This window comes from Nymphaea colorata, chromosome 5 (assembly GCF_008831285.2).
Source record: "Nymphaea colorata isolate Beijing-Zhang1983 chromosome 5, ASM883128v2, whole genome shotgun sequence".
Lineage (NCBI taxonomy): Eukaryota > Viridiplantae > Streptophyta > Magnoliopsida > Nymphaeales > Nymphaeaceae > Nymphaea > Nymphaea colorata.
In genome coordinates, this window is record NC_045142.1 from 12796985 (window position 1) to 12818561 (window position 21577).

General features: G+C 38.6%; 1 protein-coding gene across 1 annotated transcript; it reads right to left on the reverse strand.

Moving 5' to 3' along the window:
- Positions 1–3535: 3535 nt before the first annotated feature.
- On the reverse strand, positions 3536–17987 carry LOC116253867 (uncharacterized). The gene is made up of 9 exons (XM_031628836.2): positions 17216–17987; positions 15901–16089; positions 13370–13462; positions 13114–13296; positions 12925–13027; positions 7038–7220; positions 5290–6623; positions 4693–5213; positions 3536–4602 (listed from the first exon to the last, which is right to left on the reverse strand). Exons 1-9 carry the CDS (start codon positions 17441–17443, stop codon positions 4548–4550), a joined length of 2889 nt encoding a protein of 962 aa, XP_031484696.1. The 5' UTR covers positions 17444–17987; the 3' UTR covers positions 3536–4547.
- Positions 17988–21577: the final 3590 nt, after the last annotated feature.

The window sequence follows — 21577 nt, forward strand, 5'->3', positions numbered from 1 at the left end:
TCCACTCGACCAAAGGATTGATGGCTAGTAAGTCAAGGTGTGCTCCAGCGTATTGCGACTTCAACAGCCCACGTTTTCCCCCACAACAACTCACGGCTATCCATGGTGCATTCTTCTTTGAACACGAAGGAAGAATAGAGGCCAGATCAGCCCACGGAAGGACTACATTTCAACTAGGTAACTAGGAGGCTTATGGTGTTCGACGTACGTCATAAAAAACTCAAAGGTTAGTGCGTGATCTGTTTTGGTGATATTGTGTAACTTGTTGTGTGGCTTTAAGATTGGATTCGGCCATAGAAATTGGGTTCACTCTCTAGGCGACATTTCCTAGAGTTTGAGCAGCAATTTTCCACGGTTGAAGCTGGTTTTAAAACTACTCTTATGAGTCACAAAGGACCCTTGGAGTATTCATAATCTTCCTATAGAGTTTGAGGCATTTTCACCAACCAAACTTCTTCAAAATATCAAGTTTAAGCTTCGGTTTAGGCCTCATCATCTTGCCGGAAATCAGTGTAAAAGAAAAGAGTAAAAAAAAGAAGTGAAAAGGGCATCAAAAGAAAGAAAAGAAACAAAAGAAAGAATTGCCCAAGAAGAAGAAAGGAAACAGCATAGTTTGGTGCAATTTGGAGTCAAACCCGTGAAGTTTTGTGCTTGCCGGAATTATGACTGCTGCTACTTTTCCAGCAATATATGCTACTATTCCGGCAACAGCAAGTCAATATTCCGGCAGAGGACAAGTCTACCCTTGAACCATCAAAAGATCAACTACATTTGGTGAGGGCAAAGTGGGAAACATGCGGCTAGTTGGAGGTGCGCCTAGGGTTCCTTCTCCTTAGTCGCCGGTGCACATTTGGATCATAGGACTACCAATTCTTCACATTTGGTAAGTGGACTTTTTCTTTGACCGTGTGGGCTTGCAGCCACCCATCAGGGACACGTGGCTCCATCCTAGGACGTGTGAACTCGAGCTGGTCCAGCTCCCCAAGCTCTTCCACATTTGTTGGCAAATGTGTGCCACTTCCATCCTACATTTGAGGATCCATTAGAGAAAGAGTCCTTGCATTTGGGGAGACCTTGGCCCCACGTCCAACATTTGCTCAATCTCTTTCTCGTTCACCTCCTACCTAGCTAGCCTTACCTACATTTGAGGAAAAGTCTCCCCCTACACGCATCACACCTTAGCTCACTTAGCCAACATTAAATCACTCAACCTACCCTTCCTTAAAAGTAGGAGTTTACAGTTGACTCCCTTCCTCACATTTGTTTGACCCTAGCTTTCGCACATTTGGTCTCCTAATCCTATTCCAGCATCTTCCCACGTCATTTCCATTTCCAATCCCTACAATTGCTGTAGGTATACCCGACCGAATCTAGTCAACTTGACTAGACTTGGTCAAGCCTAAACCAAGCCAAGCCACAATCAACCAAGCTTAGACTTAGCTTAGCCCACCTACACCTAGCCTACCCGAGTCAACCTAAACCTATTCAGCCCTTCACTTAGGCAACCACAGCCCTAGCTCACCAAGGCAGACCGCATACTCCCTTGCAGCCTTGGCCTCACTCATGGTTGGAAGGGCTTCATCGGCAACCTTCATCCTAGTTGCTGCGATCAGCCAGGCGGGCTGAGTTCTTCATCATCTCCGGCATTCATTCCCGGCTTCTACTTGGAAATCTATAGCAGTAGGAGGCTCCCTTGATTGCAGCATCTTTCAGCCATCTTGAGCAGCGAGCTACTTCTATTACTTGAGGACTTGGAGGTCACCGGCGCTTGGAGGCAATCTTCATCCTCGACATTAACCGGTGGATCTTCTTAGACCTTGGTCTTCTCATACGTGTAGCTGCATTGCCCGGGGATTGGCTTTCACCCCGGTGTACCTTGATGATCATAACCAAGCTTGACTTGGTTGGTAATGCCCTAAACCCCCTACAGATTTGAGGGTTGAGAGTATTGCATCTTTGCTTTCTAACCGGCTTTGGCCACCACTCTTATTTGTGTTACCTCAGAGGCTATTGGCCAAAGACACGAACACAAGAGAGTTAACCTTCTTATTGGGTTATTGGGCATGGTTTGCACGTTTAGGCATGGTTTGTTATGATTTGATGAGTGAAATATGAGTGCATTTGATGTATCACACGCATTTGTATTGGTCTCTTAAACTCTAGTTTTTGTAGTAGGTTTTGCTTGGGATTTGAGTAACCTCACTTGTACCGATTGTCCTATTAGGTTTTGCACTGGGTTCCTGTTCGGTTGGGTAGTGTCATTATATTTAATTTGTTCTAGGTTTAGCTTAGGCTGTCTCAAGTGATCTTGGGGATAGGTTCGACAGTCTGGATTGGGTTTTGGTCGACTCCGAGGTTAGATCCTATCAGGTACCCTTTAAAATTGTAAAATTTAAAAGTATTAGTGCCCCTCAGCCAGAAATTTTTGGCCCCTCCAGTACCCATGCCCAGTCGGTCCAAATTTCATCTCAAACCAACATCAAAATGTAGGTCCAAAAGTGTGCTATTGATGAAGAACCTTACATCAACTCGAGCAGTGATTAGCCCAGCAGTCAAAATTGGTTTCTCAAATAATCGTATACCTGTATGCGTGGTGAAGCGGTGGGAATTTCTCAAGACAGAACTCAAGAAAGAAGGGTGAAAAAATCATAAGGTGATTTTTCCCTCTTCTTCTTCCGGAGATGAAGTTTATGAATTAGTCAGCTAGCTCTGAAAGCCAGAATCTATGGAATCATTGTTGCAAGCAAAGCTACACACTAGCTCCGAGGGGCACAGTGCAATTGGAGCAGACTGGTGGGCACGTAAGCAGCACATCTCCAGTTTGAACCCCAGGCTACGTTTCACGGTACGGTAGTATGCGTGATGCATACCTGAATGGAAGGATACTCGGATCGTAAGATCACGTAGTTCTTCGGCACCAAGTTAGGCAGGTTTTGCCACGTCCTTAGCTCAGCACAACACCTTCATGGTTCAGCTTCCCTCCAGCAACACCTCCACTCAAAGATCAAAGGGGAAGACTGTTACCCTTGTATCATATATTTTAATGGGGATGTTACGGATCTAACGTAATATTTTGATCTTTTTCCCAGTCAGGTTCTTTTTTTCAATTCTTAATGCCTTCTGACAATTTAAAAGCTCCCACCAAATAATAATTATACATAGCACGTCTTGGTTTTTCAGATCCTATCTTCTACAACTTTCAAGGCCACAATCGTTTCTTTTTTGTTATCTTTTTACGAGGGGTGAATTTTTTACGTCTTTAGTAAATATTTCAATAATTCAGTAACATATCCAAAGGTTGTCCAGCATTAGACCCCGGGAAAGAGAAGACAGCCTTATGATGAATGCCAATAGAAGCATGTCTACAATTGCTTTTGGTGAATTACGAACTCGAAAACAGACCTAGAGGAAGATTTCAGCGATCTCCGATGAATGGTCAATAGTAGCGGCTTCCATAAGGACAATGGAGATCAAATGCAAATTACCAAACAAGAGACCAAGGAAACATGCATGGTAGGTGATACTGAGGCATAGATAATATACAAATGTCTAATCCCATCCATTATGGAAAATGTCAAACAAAGCTTAGAACATGTATGCATCCACATCCACATCTTCAGTTCAACATCCACATCTTCAGTTCCATAAATATATGCAAATCTTATTTACATGGCCAAGGAAATCTAAGATTTTTGCCCTTAAATAATTCAGATCAACAAAACAAGAAGGGGCTCAAATTGCCACGATGATGTGCCTCTCCCATTCAATACGCATTTAGCAAGTGTTCACATCCGAAAGTTCAGTCAGAGATAACATGGAACCAACCTCTGAGAAAAGATAACAAGAAATCATTGTTTATTGGCTTCCGAATACATCCTCATGTCATTACTTTTGTGTGCCCAAGACATCATCCTTATGGTGAAGTTTGTATAATAATCTCTTTCAGCTATGACATGCTCCTGGAAAAACCCGCTTTGACTCTTCATATGCTGCAAGGAAATTCTCACTCTGGTCCAGCCAACACTAAGTTCAGACGAAACTGCATGGAGAGTCAAGATCCCAGATCCAAGAAGGTATATCCTTGACGCGCCATTTTAAGTTGCACCAGGGAGCAGCCACACACAAAACAGCCAGGGCCGAAAGGCAGAAAGGCATGACACAAAAAATCTCTTCCACAATCGCAAGAGAACCCAGTATACAAAGATCAAAGAAATAATCACATATGAATCATATGTAAAGATCCTATAGAAGCTACCACTGTTTTATCTTTTATATCTATTGGTGGAAGTGCTCTATAATAACATTGAACATGGCTGTCTACCCACTAGAGAAATAAGGGTGAAAAGGGGCTTTGAATAGAGAAACTAATCCCTTAGCCACTATGTGTCAACAGAAGAGGGGGAAAATTCAGGCAAAGATATACATATTGCCCCTTCCATTACTAGACTTTACAGTTTAAAGTTGGGCTAAACTCAGACACTGTTAGCACATGTTTTCCTTTTTCCACTGTTCGTGATTGGCCTCTATAGGAACCTTATAGGATGCAGTCAGAAAGAAAGAGGTGGGAAGTCTTCATCTTTCAGGTGATATGACTGCGGAGTCCTGCATTTCAAAATGGAAAATGTCAAACAGGTCCCCAGGTTAGGCAACAATTGAGAACCAAAGGAAAAATATAACGGATCTTGCACTTACCTTTCTTGGTTCACACCAAGCACTGGTCTCTGTGCAGATGAGATTGGTAACGTATCCCCAGAAGCCTGTTCCTGCTTTCTATTCTGTTCTCGATTTAGAGAACTCCAAGGTAGAGGACCTAAAGTCCCAAATTCAAGACCCTCAGTCGATGGAGGCAATCCATTTGTAGTGGAAAGATACCTCATAATTGGCCTACTGCTTGGGACTTCTGCTGTTACCAGCTTTCCCCGACCATTACCTGATGGATAAACTGGCCCTGTTGCTGGAGATGCCACTCTTGACCAACCAGTGGCATTTGGGGCACTGAATGCAGGATAAGATGATTTCGATGTTTCTTGCCTTGGGGACTCACTGTTAGCTTTTTCCTGTAAGCCTGAATCAATGCCTCGCCCAGTCAAGTTCATGTCAGATGGAGAGAATGCAGCACGTCCATTATTACGAGGCCTCTGAGACATGTGGTTGGGCATGACATTGTATCTACCTCTACCAGAGGGTTGCCGCTCCTTGTACATGCGTTGGTTCTGTACAAGTCCAAAGCATGAGAAAATAAAACTGTCAACTACTAAGAGTTGGACTCAATTTTCAGAGAGAACATACCATATTGGGGAAGTATGTGCCAGTTCCTCTTGGCTTTGGTAAATCCTCAATATTGAAGCCACCGGAAACGATGGGTGAATTTAAAGGATAATAGCTACCAGTTGGAGAGAAAAGAGGACCCATTGTCCCTCCATTTGTGGGAACATATTGAAAAATATGCTTTGATTGGGCAGGCCGATGTGCACCTTCATATGCCTGTCTATTGTGAATATAAGAATTTGATATTGCTGGGGAAGGAAGGACAGGCCCAAACAAGGTAGACTCATAGCACCAGCGACCACATGCTAGGCTTTGCATATGGCTTTCAAAATCACCAATTAAATCTGATAAGTGGTTGACAGCCTCATAATCTCCAGCAGCTCCAATTCTAAGACCAGCATCATTGTCAGCACCACCCGTACAAGGAACCATCCCACCAGAAAAAATTCCCTCTGACTGGCTGGTCTGACACACAATATCATCTGACGGATAGGACCCTAGATCAGGGAGCAAAAAACCATAGGAGCTCTCACTGCTAGTGCAAGGTTGAGGTGCATCACTTACTACAAATATACTTTTCTTTGTTCCCCCTGAGGAAAGGAAGACTTGCTCATTGGACATTTGCTGCAAAGAAGACACTTTCTTAAATACATTAGAGGGGAAAGCTCCACATTGATCAACATGAGCAGTTGCCATCTTCCCTGGGTAGGTATTGGACCGGGAAAAACGGTCAGGAACTCTCCCAGACGATGAAGCGCATGACTCATTGATGGACCCTGTGTCAATCTCTTTTCTAGAACTTGGAACCATCAGTCTGCTGATGGTAAGATCTTTTGCATCTCCCACCAAACAGCTTCCTGAAACGGGGGTTCCCCCAACAGATTCATCAAATTCTGAGATCATGGAATTGTGGTCCATCTTATAGCTGTTACGGGACAGACTCTGTAGATTGAATGATTTTATTCCTCTTTGAAGCTTAGTATCAGAATCACCTTCCTGGTCTTGTATCTGAAGCTTAGCAGTGCCATCACATAATGTGCTGCAACTATCAGATGTCTCTTCAGCAGCTGCACTACTTGTTTCAACGGATATCATTTGGGAGAACTGATCCTCCATATATCCTTCAGGATCAAAGTTAGATACAGCTCCATATGCACTGCCACCAAAAGAAGGTGTTTCAAGAAAACTAGGATTAGGATCTTGCACATCTGGTCGTTGCCCACTGCCATGCCTATCTAATGTGTTCATGAAGAATTTATTGATTTCCTTTGAAATGACCTCATCAGGAGAAAGAAGAATTCTCCCAAGCTTTCGAGCACCATATGTGAATGCACTTCGGATCCTGTAAAAATTTCCTGCAAGAGAATGGGAACTACATCAAGTACCAACCACTCAAAGGATAAAAGGCACAAGACAATGATTCACTTACCATTTCCAACCACTCAGAAATGAACCTTCCGGGAATAATGGAAATGAAACAATAAAGAATCTCCAAATCCAGTTAAACCAGAAATATTTGGGCCACTCGATAAAGCACATCATGCAAATGTGAAAACAGGCAATTAATCATATCTTCTTTGGCTTATCTATTTTTCTTGATAAACATACACAGTTGCGGTTGAAGGTAGGTAAAAGATGATTATATATTCTATTGGGTAGTTGTAATGCCAAATTATGTTTATTTGTGTTCTCACTGGTACATGCAGAAGAAGCACATGCAAACCAAGAAAAGGGTGAACAATGAAAAGAAGTAAACTAGGCTTGCTAACCTCTGCTGACACTGCGCCCAAGATTGTTGTTTTCTTTCAAAGGATCAACTATGTTTAGATGCTTTAAAGGAAATGGGCGTGAACTCTCTGACATTTTCGCTGGCACTGAATAAGTTTCCACACAACTTCTAAGAAAGTCTTTTGTGAGCAACAAATCAGCTCCATCTGTTTCAGGTGGCTCCACTGCCATCATACAGACAACAAAAGCAGATCAGATAATTCAAAAACTGAGATTGTACACTTTCTGCTGCCAACTATACATGTAACTGGGGCATTACGTCATGTATTGGCATGAGAGGTATATGTTAAGAATCTTAAGATATATCCAACACAAAGAGACACAGACACAGGCAACACACACATATGTATCCGTACATGCTTACATACACACATACAGTATATACATATATTTCTTCTCCATCTCTATTTTTGTATTTTTCATTCTTTATGTATTACACTTTTCTTTTATTTTGAATTTTCTAGCCATTGAGCTACCCAACAGCTAGTTTTCAAGCCATTAGACTAAATTAACAGCTAGCCCATTAAACACTTCTTTTGTATATGCAGGGGCAGATACCTATTTCCATTAATTGCAAGTAACAGTGCTGTCCATCAATTACTAAGGTTACTTTGTTCTTTCCTATTTACGAAATGAATTAGAATAGCAGGAATCTAAAGGGGAAGGAAAAACTATTATGAAGTAAAGACAACTCAGATGAAGAACATTATTTGAGTTTCTTCACAGAATTGACCTCAAACTCAACAAACTAGGGCATCTATTCTTTCATCATTGAGTAGGTCTCCCTTACATGAGATTCTCATGAAACCTAGTTGTGAAGAGACTAGAAGCAATGTTTAAAGACTCACTGAGTCAACAAACCGACTCGGTTTGACTCGGCCCTCTACCAGGTCAACCCAGTAGCTGGACTCGTTTTTTATTGAAACTCAGCGTGACTCGGTCGTGACTCAGCTTGACTTGGCTGAAACTCGGTTTGATTCGGCCAAAAAGTCATTTCACTTGGTGTAGTCTAGTGATAAATTTTGTATTTTGTAATTAACAATGTGATTTGTTTATTAATTATTTAATTTTTGACATTGGACTCCTTACTTTTGGAATTGTAATTTAACATAATATTAACATACATGTTGAGTTTGTTAACCTTTAGATAGTTGTAAATGTTGAATATATTAATCTTAATGTTTGACTTTTATTGACTTGTTTTTCATTGATATATATTGAAATATGCAATTATAAAGTAGGAACAGCAGCTTGATTGTCCAATTTCTTATTATCAAAAGAGAAAATATAACTTTGACTACTTAGTTATTATCTGATGTTATGAATTATACATGTATCCAAGTCATTTTTCACAACTTTTTTATGTTTAAATGACAAGTTACATATATTTTTCTTTCAAAAACAATAGTTAACAAAACCCAGCCTCAGTCACCGAGTTGATCCACCAAGTCATGAGTCAAGAATAGATAAGCTAAGTCCCAAGTCACTCGGTTTTAAAACACTGAATAGAAGTATGCTAAAAAAGAAAGCAAAAGAGTCCTTAATTAACCAAGACCAAAATGATTCCAAGAATACAAATGGGAGCACATTTGTTGCATCGAAACCTGGAAACAAGGTGAGGTTTTACAAGTCTCCAGGCTTTGGAAGACCATATAATGGAGAAAATAGAAAAATTATCCTCCTCCTTCGCAATGAGACTGGACAAGTCAAAACCAAATATCCAAACTTTAAGAGAAGGGTGTCGATCATTGAAGCACCAAGTAAATCATCAAAGAAAGCAAATGACTTTGAAGGATTTTTCCATCACTGAACATGTCAAAGCATTCCAACGATTTTCAAAGACATCCTTTTCAACAGCAGGAACCATGGTTTCAAAATCTACATATCTGGGTATGCTGCCTTGAATCCTTTGACTCTGGAACCTCTTCTCATCCTAACAAATGCCTTATTACTGAATGTATTTCAAATGATGAAAAATTCTTTTCTATCAGCTGCGGATGGAACATCAGCCAAAAAAATATACTTTCATGAAGGAAAAAAAAATAAAATCCAATACAGAAAAGGAAGTGGCTCACACACTGAAAGACAAAGCTCATAAGTGCAACACCAGAATCATAAGTGCACTAAGGCACAAGAACATAGAAAAAAACTTCTACAGATAAAATGAAAAGCATGTAAGCAGCGTATCACAACTAAACACCAGCTCTCATACATACATATACATATGTACATGCGTACATACATACATACAGCATACACTTAGATGGATAAACAAAAAGCATGTAACCAGCATATTACAAATTTACAAGTAAACACCAGCTCTTATACATATCAAACAAATAGTCAATACACTCACAAATTATAAAATTGCTTATTTGTTTTACTAATTATTAGCATAATAATAAAAAACCCTCGTTGTTCACATTCACAATTATGAACTCATTCTCAGACAATACATTGAAACAACAAACAAGTCTTGTAACAAAAAGTTATTTTGTACTTCTATTGTTTCAATGACTAAGATAAAAGACTCTTTTCCAAACTAACAAGGCAAACTAAAATTGGTCTTAAAAGAAATTTTATTTTCACTTTACAAACAAAATTAGACTGGGTAGAAACTAACCACATGAAAAATGGACCAAAATAGAATGAGTGTGTTGACTGCACCCAATACCTACCTCACACAGATTGTTCAAAAGGGGATCCGCACCCACGTTGATGCAATGTGGGAGTGGTTGTGGATGTGGGTGTGGCTCCGACACATAGGGATGTTCAATGAGTCAAGCCAACTCGGGCTCGACTCTAACTCAACCAGTTAAGATGGACCTGAGCTTGGCTAGTTAAATAAATGAGTCGAGTTCAAGTTGAGAAATGAACTTAATGAAACAAGCGAGTCAAGCTCGAGTTAGGCAAACTCGACTTGCTATAACTCGCTTAAACTTGCAGTATAACATATGCAAAAAATTGTAACCTTTATGTCAACAAAAAAAAAGTGTTCTCAAGGTTGCCCTTGCACCTAACAAAAGGCAGGTTTAAAATTCAAATCCCCTTGTAGCCTACTAATTTTAAAAAAAAATATATTCTTTAATTAATGACTTGGCTATAAGCTCCAGCCAAAAGTTGGCTCATGCTTAGCCGAGCGAGCTCGAGCTGGCCCAGCTTGGCTCGAGGATGCTGACCTCTCTCTCTTCTATATTTGAAAAGGACAACTACATCTAGTCATCCTTTTTAAAAGGACAACAGACGGTCATCCTTTAAAAAGGGCAACAGGGTCTGCCAATATTTAAAAAAAAAAAAACTTATTTTTATTCAACGTAGAATTTTAAGAATGGACTAAAATAACCTTCGAATAAAATTTGATTTTCAGAAAAAGTGTATGACGTTATTAATTATACACTGACACACACACATATGAACTCTTGCTGCAGTTACACTTTAAGTTTTTAATTAAACATGCTTCCACACATGCATATGCAACCTGCACCCATGTGACGTAGTGTTGTTTTGATGATATCCAATAGAAAAGCTAAAAAGAAGACACTCCTACCCTTGTGAGACATGGTCCTTCCAATAGGTTTTGAAGAACTTCTATAAATGCTTCTAATGGTGTTGATTTCTTTGCTAGATAACTTCAATGACTTCTTATCCTCTCTTTCCAACTTTGAATATAAAGGCATTATGTTCCCAAGTTCATTACAATAATGACATACTATCTAACAAGCCCCTCCTTGACTTGGACAATTTTGCAAAACTAGGTGGCTTATATGACTTAATGTGAGACCTAGGACTCATGACAACAAGGACACTATCACTGTGTTTCTCACTTGGATCCATGGATGAGGCCGTAAGTTCCCTCTTTGTTCAAGTTGTCTCATCACTACACCACCAAGGCTAATAAGTACACTTTCATGTGGTGGAGGTGCAAACAACAGGAGAAGTGAAGTGTTTGCCAAAATTTGGGCATATTGCCCAACAAGAAAATTAAAGAAGTGTTCTTTCACTTGCCTCATCTATATAGTACTCCCTTCCAATTTTGTACAAGTGGCTCATCCCAAACAATGAAGAGCTTGGAGTATAATTCCTTATGCTTCTTTTTTTTTTTTCTTTTTGCTTGGAATACTTGGTTTTCTTTGAAGGCAATGCCAAACATATCTTCTCAAGTTTTATCAGAGGAGGTTCTTTTTCAAGTAACAACGAAAAGGTTTGTTTTTCTCAGAAAATCTCAGAAACTCAAAATATTAAACAATATAAATTTTATTACAAATTTTATGAAAATTTTATTTTATTGCCAATTTTCTTACAAAAAAAATTGACAAATATTGACAGTAGTTACTAAGACGTTAAAGGAGACTGCGAAGAAAAATAAACATATAAAATAATATTTTGTTAAAAAAACGTAAAACAGTGTGAAAAGAAACATAGTATTTTCTAGTGAAAAGCAAACAATAAAATTTTTTGAGGACACAAGTGTCTATCTAAATTCCCCATCAAGGCACCATGGCAATAATAAGGTTATATCTGTATTGGAAGCAGCAAATACTTGCTACGAACAAACCACACATATACAAGGAACCAAGCATATAAAGATGGATTCGAAGTTTGTTCAAGAAGAATATTTGAGAAGACACATTGACTTATGGCCGAATATCAAGTTGCAGACTTCTTCACGAAAGCTCTACCATCTATTTGCTTTCAGTTTCTAAACAAACTTTCATTGGTGACACCATAAGTTTAAAGCGGAATGTTATGATATATCGAATAACACAGACACGGGTTACAGGTAAGAGTTAAGACACTTATTTTTATTTTCTCCATCTGTGTTTTTTCATTTTATATTCTTCATGTATTCTACATGTTTCGTAGTTCTCTATCTGCTAGTATGGGCTTCTTTTATTATACTGAGGGGCTGAAGACCCATTCTGTTTGTTGAACTAATAGCAGTGTTGTACATCAGTTATTAAAGATTACTTTTGCAGTTTTGTTATATCTCAGATGTTATGCAATTTGTGCAATTGGGAGCTGTTTGTTAAAGACTTGAACTCCCCTATGCTTCATCTTTCTTCAATTGGTGACTGTGAAATATTGAGGCTGGAGATTTTGTCAATACAGATGTAATACAGATAAGCCAAGACAACCAAGAGGAAAGCTATTTCCTAGTTTTCATCCTCAAACAGCACGTAGACTCTGTCACTTGTTCTAGCCGGTATGGGCACAGACATGGGTTTGGGTGCAGACAATGGTGTGTGTGTGTATGTGAGTCAACAATAAGCTTTTAAATGAACAAATATATATTCATTATTTATATTCATAAAATATAAATTATTAAATGAAAAGTAGCAAAATATACCCCAAAACATTGTCAAAAATTGTTTTTAGGTATTAAACGGCGAGGTTTTTCTCAGGTATAATATAATAGAGTTGTTTTTCTCAAGAAAATATTAGGAAAATCTCGGGCAAGTTTTTAAAAAGTTAAAAAACGAAAGATCCTAAAAATAGTATGTTTAAAATGTGAAAAAAAAAATCTGATAACTAAAAAATGTAAAAATGCAAAAAAAAAAATCAGAAAAATGAAAGAAACTCCAAAAAATGTAATTTTTGTGTTTTTTCATTTTGACTTTTTTTTCAAAAAAACGCATTTTTCCTTTTTTGGCTGACCTAGTTTTAACATTTTTTTTCACGTTTTTTTCGAACAAAGCAGGTTTTCTGTCAGAGTGCCAAAAAAAAATACAAAATATGAGTCTTCCATGTCCATGTCGTATCCTGCTCCTGTACTTGTGTCCAATGTTGACACAGGCACAACACCCTTCCAAGAGTGTCCATGTGACATAGCATCTAGACACAATTGCATGTCTGAAGGCCATTTTTTACCTGTCAATTCTGGAAGAGAAGATATTGGAACAGGACCATTTAAACTGACACAGTATTTGTCCCAATCAAATTTACTAAAATAGTCCAGGAACCTGTACAGAACCTGCAATAATTGCAACTTTCATAAGTATCATGCCTGTAATATGTACCATAGATATGCATCAATTAGTCGTTCATAAGTTGCTTTACCTCTAAAGGTCCATGCAAGGAGGAATAGAAGTGATGGAAAATATACAGGACCAGTGTTTCCAATGCATATGTAGAAATAAGGCCATGGTGAGCACCAAGGATGCGGCTCTCATAGTAACACCAAGCCTTAATCAAAATGATACTTCGCTTGAACAAATGTTCCTTAGCAATTAATCGATCGACCTGAGTAAGCAATATATCATCAAGTGCCTCAATGCCAATTAAGTATCACAAGGAAAATCTCAAGATCCCTTGCCTGCTCAAGAAAGCATAGAGTGCATAGCCCTCCTAGCTGATTAAAAGAGATGTCAACAACAATGTTCTGAACAAGGCATTTCACTAGCTTGACCTGCAATCAGGCATAAAAAGAATCAAACAAAAGTTATGAGAAGTAATAACATCACAAAAAGGTTTAGTAATATCATTATCTGAAAACCAAAAGATTCCAGACAAATGTGACATGCAGTGTCTGTTCAGATTCATCAAAGACAGGGTAAAGTTGGACAAAAGCAAAACCATTCTCAAGTTTTTTTTTTCTTCGAGGAAAGCGGAAAGTCTCCTAAAACGAAAGATAAAATAATCTAATAGGGAAAATATGAAGATCATACTCAATGAGGTGTCTTAGAGTCATCTGATCATGCATCTCTTAACACTGTCCATAAAGGAGAACCTTTCTAACACTATGTATGACTCATCTAGATGGAAGAATAACTAATAGTATGCTTAATTCTACATTCATTTGGAACTTGAATATAAAGTCATGAGACATATAAAACCCTCCCATCATCATCATTGTATGCCTAGGACATACAAAGGTGAGACACATCAGTAGTCTATGACACACTCTGGCTCAAAACCTACCATCTTCAGCGGAAAGCATTACAAACTGTTCAAGTAGGTCCCAAAAGCACACTAAACAGTCAGGGAAGGTCTGTATCAGCAGAAAAACTTTTTATTGGAATTAGGAAATCAGAAGCTATTCAAGTGAACCTTCTTTAAGATTATTCTTGCCTGCTTGGTTTAACAAGTCTCTCAACAGCTGTGTAAAGATATATTTAAAAGCACAAAGCAATAGATTATGGCTTAAAAGTGCTGAAAATCTTAAGTCAGATTAAGGATGCCTTGCAAGAAAGTAGTTACATGTAGAATTTATGAAAATGGATATACTGCTATGTTGCATTCAAACAACATTAATACTTGCAGAAATCATATACATTGTCAACCCAAATCTACTAAGGTTTGGAAAATTTTGACAAAATCTAAATGCACAAACCAAATTTTATGAGAGTTTTAGGATCTACAGCTTTTGACTGATTGAAAATTGGAGGGACTATAAGACCTAATATGTGCATCAGATTGCAGTGATCAATGTGAATCAAAACAGAAAAAATGGCTGGAATCCAGCCAAACTGGCTGGACAGCCATAATATTAGTTGGTAAATTTCACAAATTCCATATATATAGAGTTACCAAGTTCTAAAATGATAAACCTTCATCAAAAATGGATAATCCTCGAATTCCTTCACACCTATGTCAGATGGGTGCAGGAATGGTATGGGTTCAGTATGGCGGTATGGGTTCGGACACAGCAATTTTGAAAATTGTGGGTACGCACGTACGGAAAATTTTATATTCTCAAAAATGATAAAATGAAAAAAAAAACATTAGAATCGACAAAAAATCTCAAAATTAAAGAAAAACGGGAGGAAAATACAGAATCTTAGTGGAAGGGAAATATAAAAGAAGAGAAAAATCAAAATTAGAGAAAAAAATTAAGTTTGAAAATATAATTTTAAATGTTTTAAAATGCAGCCATACCCAGCCGTATCCATGTACCGACACGGGTACCTGGGCACATTATATGTACCCGTGTCACATAGCTTCACACAAAAGGATCATGGTGGAAATGAAGAGCCCTTGACAGAAACTAAAGGACTCTTCACGTTCTCTGCAGTTTGACTGAACCTGTTCAGCAGGACTTTTTGGTGAGTTTTTCAGCCAAATTTTGTTTCTTCAATAGAACATTCTATATTTTTTTGTTTGTTTGAAGTCTTACTTTCTCTGTACCCAAATTTTTTGAAAGTGCTCCACACCCGTACCCATCCTGATATCCATATTGGCACCCATATCTATACCTATGTAACATAGATCACAACATTTTGTTGATATTACACGCCGGCTTTGAAACAACATCAGAATATGTTCAACTAATGAGATATCTGTGACTATGAATAAGGGGAATTAGAACCACACGCTATGATGCAAAAATAAAGTAACAGTTTTAATTCACTAATCAATGGGTCAATGTAGCTAAATCAAAACTGAATCTGAGAACTTCGATATTACAGTTGAAAAATCAGAAAACATGAACAACCAATCAGTCAATTATGTAAAAATAAATTAGTGAAACAACTGAGCTTATGACTCGTTTAGGTGGACCCAACTTGGGTAAACTGAGTCCTCTGTGCAACCAGATGTCAATAGATTGGGGTGGGTATGCTTGATTACATCCAATAAATCTATAATAATCCTATAATGAAGAAATTTCCAATGCTCAACGAGCATCTCATGACACACGCTAATTAACAGTTCTTCTGCAAATTAAAAAAAAAGTCAAATGAATGCACTTGTGATCATTAAAACGTTAGAAGTTAGAACCAACTTAACTATAGACACAAATAGAAAAACAGAAAAATTGAAGTAAACATGACCCACAATGAACACAACAAAGCACCTTAAGAGGACCATGAACATACAAGGTAGCTTATAAAGAAAAAGAATGCAAACCTCAGCATGAATGTACTGAACATCCCTTACTTCAAATTCTGAAGCTTTATTTTGTTCTTCTCCTTCAAGGACAATACGAACATCATTCGCTAAAGCATCCTCAACATTATGAAAAGGGCTAAATGCACTCAGGTCAATATCCCCATCTGGAAGATAGGTTTTCAATGGTACTGAACCAAATGGAAACACCTAAAAAAATATTGGCAGCATGAGCATATTTTCAAAAGCAAAAGGATTTATTATTGAATCTAGAAAATAAGCACCTTAAAAACCTATTGCTTCCCCTCTAGGAGCATTGGTTCTGAAACTCCCTGGCATTTATGTCTGAGACCTCCAAAGGGAGTTGCAGAGCAAAAACAAACAAATTCTAATATAGAAGAATGACGGAAAGAGAGAGGGTGAAGAGGTACTTAAGCTGGATGGTACACTCATTAGGTAACCAATTAGAACAAAGGAACTACCCAAATGTATCCATGCCATATCACAGTAAGAGACTATGTCTATATTAGCATTTTTTGAATCAGTGATCCATGAATCAACTTAAAGCTTTGAATCAAAGTGAAAGATTCAAGCATTGTTCGCTGAAATAGAAACATGAAGGGATAAAGGAAAATGTTCTTGAACTTCAATGGGCTATGCACAACATTTATGCAGCATCTCATGGTAGAACAGCCATATATATCAATTTATGATACTTAGCTCATCAGGATAGATAGCAACTTCTCAGGACAGTCAGGAAATGTACGTTTAACTATAAGATGGACTCCACTCTCCATGCCACGCTGAAGAAAAATGGTGAACCAGAAGGACAGATACATCACGTTCCAATCCTTTCTTCCCAAGCTCGTCCTACTCAGAAAAACCCAAAAGGGGCTGGTTTGCATATGTTATCTGCATATGCATATGTTAAATCTGCATATTGAACTTCATCATTGCTTAACCTAAACGTCATCTTAGACACTGTCAATCTAAATGCAACAACAACCATGCAATGATGTGACATAAACTGTTGAGTACTCAGAAACAAGAAAGAATCGCCGCCGCTTATCGATTCTCACATGCTCCAACGAAAATCCAAATTGAACACCAACAACCAAACTGAAATTCTATGCAGAAGTTAGAGAACCATTTCAAATGGGTCGAAGTTGGCTTTGGCGGGATCATCGCAATCAAGCAAAACATATTAAAAAAGAACCCAAAAACCAATTCCGTTCTTGTTAGAGGAAAAAATAGAAGACGACCATGCATAAATACAAGACATAAGCGAAAAGGTAAAAACAAAAAGACGAGATAGTGAAAAGAAGAAAAATCTAACCTCGGCACCGAGGCATCCACGAAGAAGCCCCTGCATATAATCAACAACGGCCTTCCTCCTCATTTCCGAGACCGCCGTCGGCTGAATCCGGCATATTATCTCCAAAGCCCGGTCCTCCGCTCGGTTCCACCCATCACGAGTGATTGCGGAGGGATTGGGGTTTGCACTGCTCGGGTTCTCCTCTGCCAATCCGCCATTAGGCTGCCCCCAAGCTTGGTAATCGCCCATGCAATTTCACCAACAATTAGAAAATAACCTAAAAGCCGTTAGATATCAAGAAAACCCTCCTCTTTCCAGGCTAAAATTCCTTCGGCCTACTCCTCGAATAACCGAGAGCGCGGACAAACACCACCACAAAGGTGGCTTCGTCTACTGGGCAGTGCACAATTGGAAACCAAAATGGGCCTTTTGGCACAGAAAAGAACTGCCCATAAGCAACTGCCCGATCGATTGAGAGACCCCAATTCAATTCGACAACAAAGCAGAAAATACCCCTCGGATTTCTATTAAGAGCCGCTCCTGCTGGAGATGGTAACGCAGGGCTCTTTAGGAGGTGTAATCAATATCCAAAATCTTGTCATGACATGGCATCTTCCTTTCCCAGACGGCCTCCTGCGCTTCCCACACCTCTCTCTCTCTCTTCCCCCTCTCTCTGAATCTTCTAAGCTGAAAAGTAGGACCGAGTTTTACCTCCCCACTAAACCTTGGTCCATTTTTTTGTTTGTCCTGGCGTTACATGGCAATTGCAATTCTATCTTACAGGCTCCAGTGCAGCCATTCTCTCCCCCCTGCCTCTGTTTGCGTCAACCCGTTCTGACCAAACCGAACCCTGGATCTAGTTTCACCACATCTCTTTTTGTGACCTGACCTCACAGTAGGCCCTACGTCTCTGGCTTCTGCTTCCCGCCTGAAACTCTCTCAGAATAAGAAAGGAGCCCTTTAAGTGGCCATTCAAGGTCGAGACCTGCAGCTGCGATGACTCCCATCTGCCCTTCATATTCTCATCCTTTTGACATTTGCAAAGTCAAAGGGAGACGCCCTTTGCATTAAAGCACCAAACCGGTTATATTGCAATTTGAAGCAGAGCTAGAAAATTTTTGATAAGGGGAACTAAGTTTAAATTTCAAACTTTAAAAGACATTTATATGTAAAAAGCTGAAAATTAATAAAACTTCTATTTATAAATGCAGCTCTGCCACTGATTAGAAAGTGTATGGTAGAAAGGTTGTTTTTCGATTACTATGGTGCAGTTCTGGTTGAGCTAAAAATCATAGTTGGCAAACTCACTGGGCTGACTCGGCAATCACCTAAGTCAGCTCAGATCGCCAACAAATGTGGCCACAAGTCAAGGTTGGCCCGACTCACCTCTAACTCGGCCTGATTCGCCCCTGACTTACCTAATTCAGCCGTCATGATTTACATTATGATTATTTGAATACTCGATTAAGTCGACAAGTCAACTCGCTGACCTAGTGACCAAGTCATTTGTATATCCAAGTCTGAGTCACAGATTTGCCAACTATGGTAAAAATGTAAGTGGATGGTCAAGTTGTGTAGTGTGAAAAGTTTTTACTAGTATAGGTGTTTGTTACTTCAGTATATATGTTAGCCCGAACCTTTTGCCTAGTAAATGTTGAAGTTTAATTTTTCAAGCCCAGCTATTTTTATGTTAGTGTAATTGCATCTGTGTAGAGTTAGAGTGAATCGCTATTGTTAAGTTTGAATTGCTGTGAAGTGTACTTTATCGTTTGTATTTAGGTCTTTTGTTAATGGGGAATTATGCTTAAAATTGTCATCAGTTTGTGTTTATGGTTTTAGGGTTTGTATCAATTATTATAATAAACCTGAATTTTTGTAGTTATTCATTGCTTTTGGTTACATGTCTTAGTGGAAACTGTGATGGCTATGTGTCGTTGCTAGATAATATCTCAAGTGAGACATTTGTCATTCCAAACCACAAATGTTTTATGGGTTGGGTGGCTTTAATATTATAATTGATAAATTGCTATATAGCTCATGTTTGTAAGTCATAATAGGTCAAGCACCATATTGGTTACATTAGTATGGTGGAAAGCTGAAGCACTTGCGTATACTAATGTCACAAATCAGTTAAGCCATTAGCCGTTGGCTACATGTTGAAACCTTTTGTATAACTATTTGTATATGTTGTGATGATATTTTGTTTGTTGGGTAATGCAAGAGAATTTGCACTGGTTCACATAAAAAATGTTTGGAAAAAGCCTGCAAAAGCAATCATCTAGTAACTATAGGCATGCTAAAAGAGAGTGAGGGAACTCCAAAGGATTTGAAAATTATATCCAACCTTGTTGTTGCAAAATAACCACATAAGAAAGGAAGGGGAAGAAGAAGAGAAGTGCTTCTCTGCAATACACGCCTATGTAGTGGAAAAACCATTTCCTAAGCTTTGGATGTCAGACTACTATTAGTATATAGCAAGCAAAGTCTAAAGGTAAATATGTTATATCAAATATAACGATTTGGTTTGGTTAAGAACAAATAATAGGAAAACAAAGTGGAAAGCATGTTGAATAGTTAGAAGAAGGATGAAACAGAGAGAAAGTGGAGGGAATGAAGCAAAAAGAAAAAGAAGAACAAAAAAGGTGGTAGGAAGAGAGATAGGAAAAAATTCAAAAAAATGATAGAGAACATAAAAAGGAGATAAATGCTAAGAGATGGAAAATTAATATGAAAAGTAGGTCAAAGAAGAGACAACAAAATTGGTCAAAAGAGAAGGAGAGAGAAATTATTAGAGAACAAAATGTGGTTTAGAGAAGAGATGTAAGTGTAATGTTGAATTCTAATTTTTTGCTTGTTTGTTCAAATATTGCTTGTCAGTTAATTAAATATTAGTTGCATATATTATAAAAAATGTATTTTGAGAGCTTAGACATTGTTAGGATTTGTGTTATAGGAGAGAGGTACTCCTACAAAGATTGTGCATAGTAGTTGACCTATGGTAATGAACATGAGTTGTTAACTAACTTTTATAAGAAAAAATTGCATAAAATTTACTTTGACAACATGTTGGACTAGATGTCAATCGAAGAAGAGGAGTGGTTTGATTGAAGTCATAAAAAATTGCATAAAATTTACTTTGACAACATGTTGGACTAGATGTCAATCGAAGAAGAGGAGTGGTTTGATTTAAGTCATATGTGATTACAAATACATTATACTTTGATCATTTCAAATTGACAATCAGATTGGAAGGTAAGGCACAATTACTAGTCTTAAGTCCTATGGCTAGGTTATTCTATGAGCTATATCATACCCTTGCCAAGAAGACACATGTTACATTTAGAGGTCGTTTGATGGCCACTGGACATGCGGCACGTGTCTTGTCTAATCAAATTTTTCATCAAACAGCGTCCACAGGACAGGCTGGACACGACAAACGACTAGACAAGAGTATAAATCATTTTTTTGTTCCATTATGTTCCGAAACTAACCCTCAAAACAGACTGAACTCTCTCCCGCCCCCAACGCGAGCCCCCGACCCCCGTCTCCGCCCCCGTCTCTTCTTCTCCTCTGTCGCCCTTCCTGTTTCTCTTCTTCTCCTCTGTCGCCCAAGCCTTTCTGTTTCTCTCCCTCGTCTCTTCTTCTCCTTCGTTGTCTACACGGATTCTATTTGTTTCCTCTTGCAGCATTGCTTGCAACCCATTAGCGGGCGTCCTCAAGCAGCTCCTCAGTAGGGCGTCTTCCAGCAGCTCTTGGGTTGTGGCTTGCGGTGGTGATAGGTAAACTCAATCTCTCTCTCTCTCTCTCTCTCTCTCTGCTCATTTATTCCGTCCCCTGTCTCTCCCTCGGCCCATTTTCAGCACGCATTTCCAGCTGCAGCAAAGGGGTTTTATGGTGTTCTTCTTCTTTGTGAACAGATGCAGCATCTCCTACAAGCGTTGCATGTTCTCCTTCTTTTCCTTCCTTCTTTGGCGTCTTCTTTGTCCTCTGTGGTTCAAGGGTTTTCTTTGAAGAGGGATGTAGATTTGTTTGAAAGGGGATACCGAATCAGGCATGGTTGGAGGAAAAAAAAAAGTTATTTCCAGCATGTTTAGGATAAAACATGCTTCTTTTGATTTCAAGGAGGGTCATGAGTAGGTTCGGTCAGGCTTTGGAGGTCTTAAATATAAGTCCGTCCTTTTGTTATTGTGATTCTGAAGGCTTATTGTTCATTACACACAATCAACCTTTCAAATTTCTGCAGGTTTACAAAGTATTGCAGAAGGTTTACTGAAAGAACTGAGAATCTACTGTTAATCTCTCATTTTCCTTTGGGATTATTTGCAACAAATTTTTAATTTTTACTGCTTCTTACGTATCTGAGTCACATGCCAATACTTGGGC

Coding starts and splice junctions, on each gene's coding strand:
- LOC116253867 (XM_031628836.2), bottom strand. CDS start 17,443: ATGGGCGATTACCAAGCTTGGGGGCAGCCTAATGGCGGATTGGCAGAG. Junction 13,297..13,369: donor CTCTATGCTTTCTTGAGCAG/GCAAGGGATCTT, acceptor TTGCTTACTCAG/GTCGATCGATTAATTGCTAA. Junction 5,214..5,289: donor GCACATACTTCCCCAATATG/GTATGTTCTCTC, acceptor GGACTTGTACAG/AACCAACGCATGTACAAGGA.